The sequence below is a fragment of the Apis mellifera genome, linkage group LG1 (assembly GCF_003254395.2).
Source record: "Apis mellifera strain DH4 linkage group LG1, Amel_HAv3.1, whole genome shotgun sequence".
Taxonomy (NCBI): domain Eukaryota; kingdom Metazoa; phylum Arthropoda; class Insecta; order Hymenoptera; family Apidae; genus Apis; species Apis mellifera.
The window spans coordinates 27,570,434-27,579,895 of record NC_037638.1 but is presented as its reverse complement, the minus strand read 5'-3'; the positions used below and the strand labels follow the sequence as shown (position 1 = coordinate 27,579,895).

The window sequence follows — 9,462 nt, the reverse complement described above, 5'->3', positions numbered from 1 at the left end:
AACTAATTTTTAAAAAAATATGATTAAATCACGCTTAAAGTATGCGATATATCCAATAATTAAAAAATTAGTAAAAACTTCAATTACCTGTTAAAAAACCTATCATAATACCTATCATGTATGTTTGAACATGTAGCTTTCGTAATTAATTTATCAGTGTTTTATGAAATAATTTTCGAAGAATGTTTGCTTTTTGCACGCGTTATTATCTCGTCACAATGTTCTCTCACTAATTTGTGTTTAATCATATCGATTCATAATGTATTTAAAATTTTTTACTAGAAATAAAAAAGAATCGATGACCAAGTTCGACTTGAAATGAATATCTCGCCCAGTTTATCAACTTGATAAATTCATGAAATACATTTGCAAAAAATTTCGGATTCTATTTTACAATCATATACATGAAAATTCTAAAATTCTCTGCGTAATCTTTGTGCATAAAATCTGCTTTGTAATTATCGTTTAAATAGTTAACAAAAATCATAAATGCTATAACGTTTGTAAAAGGGAGAAAAATTTACTCGAAATGGTGAAGCATTTTATTGAACTCTTCTGTTCGGAAAACTCGTTCAATTACTCGCAATTTATAATTGTATGAATACGTTTCATCGATAAGATTGATGTATAAATAAAACACGAAAGCTGAGAAATTTATATCGTTGTTTCCATTACATTATAGAATTTACAGAAGAGTGTCTTCCAACACGCTAGGCTTTATCGTATTAAGCTTGACGCATCAATTACAAACAAACTGTCGACATATCACGAAGATTTCGTAACAGTAGGATTTTTCTCGTCCGTTCGAGGAAAGAAAAAGAAATTAACGAAAGTAGATCGTGAATATTCACGTGGTTCGTCTTATTGAACATGTACAGGTTTTAAAATAACAATTACCCGCTACCTATTCCGACGTGTATAAGAGAATTGATTTCAATCTAGTTTATACCGTTATATTAATGATGCTAATACACGTACATTAAAATTTGATGGAATTATCTTTCAGGAATTATCTTTAGATATTTATCGAAATCAAAAAGTGAAGTAGTAATTTACGTAAATTAATAAAAACATGGATGAAATTAAATAACGAACAAATACGATATTATCTTTTAACTTTTTACCGAACAAAATTTCTTTTCATTGGAATTATAATTTCAAAAATTTCATTATTTCAATAGCAGTAAGTATGATTCGTTATTTCGACTGAAAAGCTTCTTCTTTGTATAAATGTATAAAATTCTACTCTTTTATTTGTTACTAGAGATACGCGAGAAGAAATCGAAAACATTGAATGCTTGGCAATTTGGAAGAAGGTTTCAAAAGTATCCCGTAGTTCGAATATTTCGGGATTCCAAAGAGAAACTTTGGGATTTTTGGAAATATCAGAAATTTAAGGGATTGAATAAGATTTGGGATTATACTCGTCCACAAAATTAAAAGAATAATGAGGAGATAGTTTGGAGAAGTCGATCCTCGGATGAATTCTTCGCGCGTTCCGATTCTGAACTGAATTTTTGGATTCTCGCATGCCTCTAGCTGTCGCATATCGCGTTTTAAAGAATATGTTAACCTTTGGAATTTATAAAAATAGCAAAATCATTAACGAACTATAATTCCCAAGCGTTTCGATATAGTTCTCTGTAATATAATACTCGAAATCTAATTTATTTGATTTGATTAAATTGATGTATAAATCTTTTATCTTTTTCGAAATATTTTATATTGGATATTTTATTTTGCATTCCGTAACTGTCATTGTTATTCCGTAACATGCTTATTCGAACGAGTAAATCAAAAAACGAAACTCATTACGATCGTGTAATGAGAAATTAAGAAAATAGGAATCGTTTAATTAAAGATTGAATTTAGATATCCCTGGCAAAATTAGCTATTGAATTTATAGCATATCGTAAAAAGTTGTAAGGGTTATGTGCGTTCTCTGATAAAGATCTTCTTCGGAAACATGGAGTAAGAGTGACCTACTTCACGAGTTTGTAATCGCAGACCGACTAATTGTAATTGCCTATTAGTTGACGAATGGAAACGTTATCAGACTAACTGTGGTGTAAATCGTTATATATTAGCATAAATAAGTTCAAGGCCCATGCGCAGTGCCAATGATGCATTAATTTTTCTATGACACGAGTTTGTCAATCTTTGCTTGTAATCTTTATAAATATGTTCAATGTACGATATATTATATACATAGTTAAATATAGAAGAAATAAAATTAATGAACAACTATTGGAAATAAATATTTCTTTCTTTTTCTTACAATATTTTATTGTTCACATTAATAAATTATTTGAATTACACGATCAATTATAAAATATATACGGAAATAAATTAATATTTGATTGCTTTTTTCAAATTTTTGATATTCCTTTAATCTATCGTTTTATTTTTTTTATTAATGATTCCTTACAATCGTAATCATTTTTTTTTTACAATACGATATATAATAACACTGTTAATAAGGTATGCGTATAATAGAGAAAATAGAGTGGTATAAAAGTATGGCGAAAAATTTCTTATAGAAATTTTTTAACGAATTTTTCATCGGAAAAGATGATTCTTACGTTTACAAATAAAAAAAAGATTTCATTCGCAATATAGTCGTAAATACGTACAATAATAATAACCATACAAGTTATTCTTTCTTCATTCCATATTTATTGCTCACGTTTATGTATTCCCGATAATTTTAAACTTATATATTTATAATTAAATTCATCTTTTCGTATTTACATACACCAAGTACGATGTTTAATGGCCGTATTTTTCTTCTTCTAGTCGTCCAGATGTATCTCCTCTCCTGCGGTTTTTATTTATACGTAGAACAAGAATATATTCTCTAGATGTTCTCAATCTGTAATTACACAATAAAAGATATATTATAAAAATTTTCAATTACCTTTACAAATACCTACCTAAAAATCATCTATTCTTTTTAGTGGAATGTTTAAATCTCTCGATGGAAATCTTTTTTACGTATTTATAATCTAATATGTATAATATAAATAATTCGGATCATATATATAAGGCGAATTGGATAAATCTGATATATTTGTACTGTCCGAAGTGTTTTTTTTTTCGTTAAATCCTTCGTTCGCATCATTATCGTCGCTTTCCATTAAATCAGAAACTATTTTTCGTCGATTCCATTCATCGTTTTGATTTACATCTTTGTTACTGTAAGGATTTTCGGCGAAAATTATCCTTTCTTCCGACATTTCTCCCGTATTATCAGCATCCATGCGTGATTCCGATGTAAAAGCTTTTCCACTTTCGTCTGTAAATTCTTCGTTTAACCACTCGTCGTGTATCTTAAAATCTGGCAACTTGTTCTCGGTAGAAGAACTGTCCGAGGCTGACGTATTTCTCAGAGCATTCTCCAAGATCAACAAGATAATCGAATAATTTTCTAAATTCCTTTGTTCCTGTTGCGATATTTCTGTCTCGCTTCTTTCCGACGATTCGTTCGTCCGTGAATCTTTGTCATATTTTGTCGATTCGTCGATTTTTAAATTTTCTTTAAATTCCTTTGAATTTAAATTATCATGTTCGATCGATTCAACGAAAGATTCAGCATCTTCTAACGCGTTCTTCTTATCGTTATTTATCACCAACAATAAGTCATCTTCCACCTTTTGCAAATTATCTTTCATTGCATTGATATTCGCATCGGTTTCGTTATCGATCTTCGAAATCTCCGTCGGTTTTAATATATTTTTCGTTAAGATATCGTTCGATTTATTGTGTCGTTCAACCGCGTTTATCGTACATTTATCACACGGGGTAGGAGTAAACAGATTTTCCAATTCTGTTTCTGGAATATTATTATTTATACCCTTTACTTCCATCGATTCGATGTGACAATTTTGCCACATCGTGTAACAACCCCATCCGATGCAAAGCAGCATTTCCAATAAGAGAATTAATTTTACGCATTCTATTATTCGTTTTAAAGTATTATTCATTTCGATGTACTTCATGCACGAAGTTTTCCCATTCCCGATCAGTCCTTCTTCCATGCTTATGAGTTCTACGATAACCGAAATAAAACGATGGAAAATTGGAGTTATTTTGTTCAAGTTACTTGATAATTAATTATATGATAATATTCATCACTACTTTTTTACACTTTTCTTTTCATCTTATAAATAACTCATTAGAAAATCAAAAGGCTTTATAATTTTGATACACTTTTGACGAAGAATAAAGTTATATTTTTTTCTTTCAAATTTATCAACTTGAACTGAAGTTGAAATGAAACTTTTAAATTCTAAAATCTAAAATCGTCTTATACGCACATATTGCATATTATGACTTGTTCAAAAATAATTGAAAATAATAAAGATATTCCAGTAATTTTTTATAAATATTTTCATTTTTCAAAAATGTGAAATGAGAATTATTTAATAAGAAAAGAAAAACGCGGGATGTATAAAATATTACGTTTTGCGTGTACTAGGAAATTTATATCTACATGTATCGTACGTATAAAATAAACTCACCCTTATTCACTCTACTGATCCCGACTTCCTTCATGATGAACGATCAGTTAGAAACTAAGCATTGAGGAAGAAAGAACGTTAAATGGTAAACATAAAAATACAAATTAACCTTGACCTGGCATAGTTTAATGAAAAGAGAAATAAAATTTACGATAAAAGTTATTCTCCTACCATGAATTTCATGTTAGAGAAAAATGTTCACGAGGTCAAGCTGTATCTTCCTCGGGTCGCACGATCATTCTGTGCTTGTTAATATCAACAAAGAAACCTACTTTGTTGCTTCTTTCTTCGAAAAAATATTTATTTCCTCGAAAAAAAAAAGGAAAAAAAATAAATAAAAGAGGATAAATTTGTAACCAATATTCAATACATTTGCCGATATAAACTATAAAATTATGCAACAATATAATATTTTGCGCAATACGATGGAGAATAAGTTCTTCGTAATTTTTGTTTTTATCAAATAAAACGATACTCGCTCGAGTATTCGAAGGAATAAATGATCGAAGTGTTAATCGAAATGTTAATTACGTAATATACAATTCGAATCATCTACGAATAAAACTAACAGATGTTTAATAATTTAAATGAATACTTATAAAAAAAAAATGGAATGATAAATGAATTATAATTTAAAAACAACACTTATCATTTTTGAAACACCATTAAAAGAGAGAGTTCGCATAATATGATAATGAAAGTTGAAATCGCGACTAAATCATCGGTGAAAAACATAAAAAAATAAAAAAGAAAGGAAACGAAATATAGATACATATACATATATAATAACAATGCTAGATATTTCTCTGCTATTCTAAAAATAAACAATGATCAATTTTTGTTATTTAATTTTATGATTTATTTAAAATCGCATAATAATATCAAGAAAAATTGTAGTACGTGTTTCTTGGAAAAAGTGATACGTAAGCGAATACAAAATGTTTCTGATTACTGAATTTTTCTTCCAGATCTTGACTGCGAAACTGCGAAAATCTTGGGGAATGTTATCTGGATTGTAACGATGCTCGTTGCGCATGCGATTACATTCGAGTAAAAGATATCGTGTGTAAAAAGGATGCGTCGATTTTCAACTACAATGCTAAGTAACTTTGATTTCGTGATCGAAGATTTTCGAGAATACAACAGAAACAAAGAGTTGAAGCTTTAACGGGTAATTTTTTCGAATAGCGCATAAAATTCTCCTATGCGGTAAAGTGTATGTGTACTCGCTATTGCTTTTCACTTGCTCGCGTGTCGCTTCTTTTAAATTGCCATTTTTACGATTGCAAAATGTGATAAAATATATCTGCACCGTGACGTAATTCATTTGAAACAAATATTTCTCGTAGAAGAGATATACTCGAGATTTTACGCTTGAAATATCTTGATTCGTACATTTCTTTTAAAGTTTTATACGCGAATGCTTTCTTTCCTCTCTCTCTCTCTTATTACTCTTTTTTTCGTATAATTCTTTCAGTTAATTCCGTCGATGTATACCGTTTCTGATAGTTTAACCTTTGCGTTTTCGCAAACTTGAAGAATTGTGTTCTTCGATTCGCATCGATCATTCTCTGCGATGAATAAGAATCGACGATGAAATTCGTTTATCTAAGATTTTCCCATCTATCTTCATTATTTTCACCAATTGGTATGTAACTTTATAGTTTGCGAAATATATTATCGTTTTCACAAAACGATTTTGCATCTTAGCATTTTGATAAAATTCACATCGAATCGAGTAAAGTAATTTATTAAGTGTAATTTTAAATCTTTCCTTTTTACGATATAATTTTATACGACGAATATTTGACTTCCATTTGATATCGCTAAATTTGTATCGACGACACGAATGAGAATTTGACTTAGATCAATATACATTCTATGATTATCGTTTGTAAAATTATTTTGTTAATAAGATTAATGAAATATTAACGAATTAATGTTTTGAAATTGATCTAAAGTCCACCGATAAAAATATCGGTCAATTGATAAAATTATATATATATATATCTATGCAGTTTTCGATAAATAATAGATGCGATAAATGATATGATTGGAAAAGAAAAGCAAAAATCTTGAAAATGATCTTGAAGCGATTAAAATTATATTTAAATCCTTAAATTCGTCGTGAAAAGTTTTTATTTTTTTATAAAAATAGTTGGACAATATTAATTTTCTAATAGATAGCGTGAAATAATTTCTCGAAAACACTTTATCAGACAATTAGCTGACTTGAACGAGACTATATATATATTTCTTGCAATTAGAATCGAATAGGGAAGATTTGGCATTTATGAATTCGATCGAGCCGATTGTAATCCAGATAGACTGGTGGACACGCGATTATAGAGTTAGCTACCAATCTGGAGGTTATTTTCATAGAGCAATGCTCTCGTTCTCGGATGACGTCCTTTTTAACTTCAATCCGTGACGTAATGATGACGTGAGATGGAGTGAAATATTTCTTACGTTATAGATCCGACTCACCTCGCCTTTCGAATTACCTGCCTCTGCCTATAAACCTAAATTTTATCAAAAATTGCTCTATAAATAATCTAATTACTATCGCGAATATTGTCTCGTTTGTCGCGTCGTTGATTGAAAAAGAAACACCTTTTACGATGTCTTGAAATTTTCATAGGTTATTATTGGGTCGTGAAAATCATAAATCCGAATAATAGAGAATCTCAAGGCGAAGTTAATAAAATAAAGGGTAAATTGATTTCTTTCTTTCTTGGCGAACAAATGCTTGTTTAATCGATAGTAAATTGGATTTGCATAAAGTACGAAACGTTTTCAATTTCAAGGCTCGGCAATATTTGAACACGAATTGATTAGAAATCAAATCATTTTATATTATATTTATATATCGGTTCAATTTACATTGCTACGTTATCATCATCATTGACCGAGTGTTATCCTAATTTTTTATTGCTTATGTTTATGTTGCCGATAAATTCAACCTTGTCCTATATTATTTACAACGAGTAATTTATAACGAGTAATTCATAAAATGGCAAGTAAATTGCAAGCTAACTACAATTTATATTCGATAGATACGTTGTATAAATAGAGTAAGTAGTTTTGCAAATGTCAACCATTTCGACTTCTTTCCTAGCTGTGTAATTTCATCACATTTTCTTCTCGAATGGGTTATTTCCGTACTTCGATCGTATTTTTCTTATCTGTAACATTTATCGAAGATTTACGAATGCAACTTCATACACGACACAAACGTTCAAAATATCCTACTTCTGACGAATTTCACGGTGAAACTTTCCTAAAGAAAATAAAGTTTTTGTATTATTATTTAAGACTCGTTTAAAATTAATCTGATGAAAAGTTCGTACACTGATATACCGCAATCGTATCGAGATAAAATTGCAAATTTAAAAGGAAGAGCGAGCAAACTACGTTTAATCGATAATATTAACAACGTATAAGAAAGGTAGGTGTGTATATGATACATGTACAAGTATATACATTACGTAGAGTGAAAAAGAAGTTTGGACTTACGTGCTTTAAATTAGATTAAAAAATTCGAAAATGAAAAGTTAATGGATCGATCGCACTTGTCGCCCATTTTTCATATCTTGTTACTCTGATACCAAGTAAGAGGAGCGATGCTCTATCAGTCTCGTAACCCTTTCGTTCCATTTGTTATTCGCTACGATAGAGTGTATGCAGAAGGATGCGAAAGGTCACGACACGCCAACCAGATGGACAGCTGATAGAGGCCCCGATCTGGCTTCTTTCCTCGGTAAAATGGGTTAGAAGCCATTCCTACGATCAGGAAGTGACGTTACCGTTGAGACCGTCGGCACGATATTCGAAGCTTCTTCGTGTTCAACGTGTGACTTTAATCTCGTAAAATGGGCGGAAAGGCCTCGAACCTTGCTCTTTTTCCGCATCATTCATCTTTCACCGCTTATTATCTCTGTCTCGTTAACCTATCGTTGGGAAGAATGTTGTAAAGAATGTTGTAAAGAAAATTAGTTTTATTTTTAACGCGCAATTAGAGGAAGAGGATAATAAACGATCGTGTGTACGTGTAAAATAGAAGAGAGAGTGGAAAAATACAAGTTTGATAAGGTGGCTAGCTCGATCAACGTATCACATGATACGGTAATTTCAACGATGTAAATCTCGTACGAGGAATTCGTGGTTGATATCGCGGAGGTTAGTCGTGACGAGTCTCGAGAAAAAAGAAAGAAAGAAAAGACTGACATTGAGAAATTTAAAAGGCAGTGAGCAATCTGTAAGTGCAAATTGCAATTGTACGGGTTGTCCTGGAAAGGGTATATCAATTCTGACCAACCTGTATACGTTTGAAAGGAGAACGCGCGGAGAATTTTGTCGCAACGATTTCCTTGCAGTTGGCTTATACACATTGGATCGCGTGTTCGCCATTACCCTCTTTTACGTGTGTATTGCGTTATGTGTTAAAACAACCACCACTAGAGGCCAAGGTCACCGAATCCTCCACTCGAATCGTGTTTTACAGCGATTCTTCTACCGATTCATCGGGGAAATATTTCGTAAACATTCCTTCTTTTCGTCGATCGAGATATTTTCGTCGTAAATTATACCGAATTTTTCCGTTATTCGTAAAAAAAAAAAAAAAAAAAAAATGTAGTAAATGTATCTATAAAAATTAATGAAACGAGATTGAAAATAAATTGCAAAAAATTTACTTTTTCCTGTTTTTCTTTTAGATAAACAGGGAAAAATAAAGTTAGATGATTGAACGGTACGAGCACGTTTTTGACATCTAACGCTTGATAGCGTTTGTTATTTACGCGAAATAGCTTCGACCTGAAATAAAACTTATTTAAATGAATTTTATACATTGCGAAACACGCAAATGCTACTCCTACGAATTTATTAACATGATTTTAGTGTGCGCAAACTATATCTGATATATAAAAAAAAGTATTTTTCG

General features: G+C 30.7%; 1 protein-coding gene and 1 long non-coding RNA gene across 2 annotated transcripts; one reads left to right on the top strand and one right to left on the bottom strand.

The window, feature by feature from the left end:
• The first annotated feature begins 1,128 nt into the window (after positions 1-1,128).
• Positions 1,129-1,320, top strand: LOC107965980. Its single transcript, XR_001706388.2, has 2 exons — positions 1,129-1,183; positions 1,265-1,320. It is a non-coding gene; the product is annotated as an uncharacterized LOC107965980 (long non-coding RNA).
• A 1,261-nt stretch (positions 1,321-2,581) lies between these two features.
• LOC725305 lies at positions 2,582-4,641 on the bottom strand. Its single transcript, XM_006572587.3, has 3 exons — positions 4,521-4,641; positions 2,934-4,048; positions 2,582-2,872 (listed from the first exon to the last, which is right to left on the bottom strand). Exons 1-2 carry the CDS (start codon positions 4,552-4,554, stop codon positions 3,006-3,008), a joined length of 1,077 nt encoding a protein of 358 aa, XP_006572650.1. The 5' UTR covers positions 4,555-4,641; the 3' UTR covers positions 2,582-2,872; positions 2,934-3,005.
• Between the last annotated feature and the right edge of the window lie 4,821 nt (positions 4,642-9,462).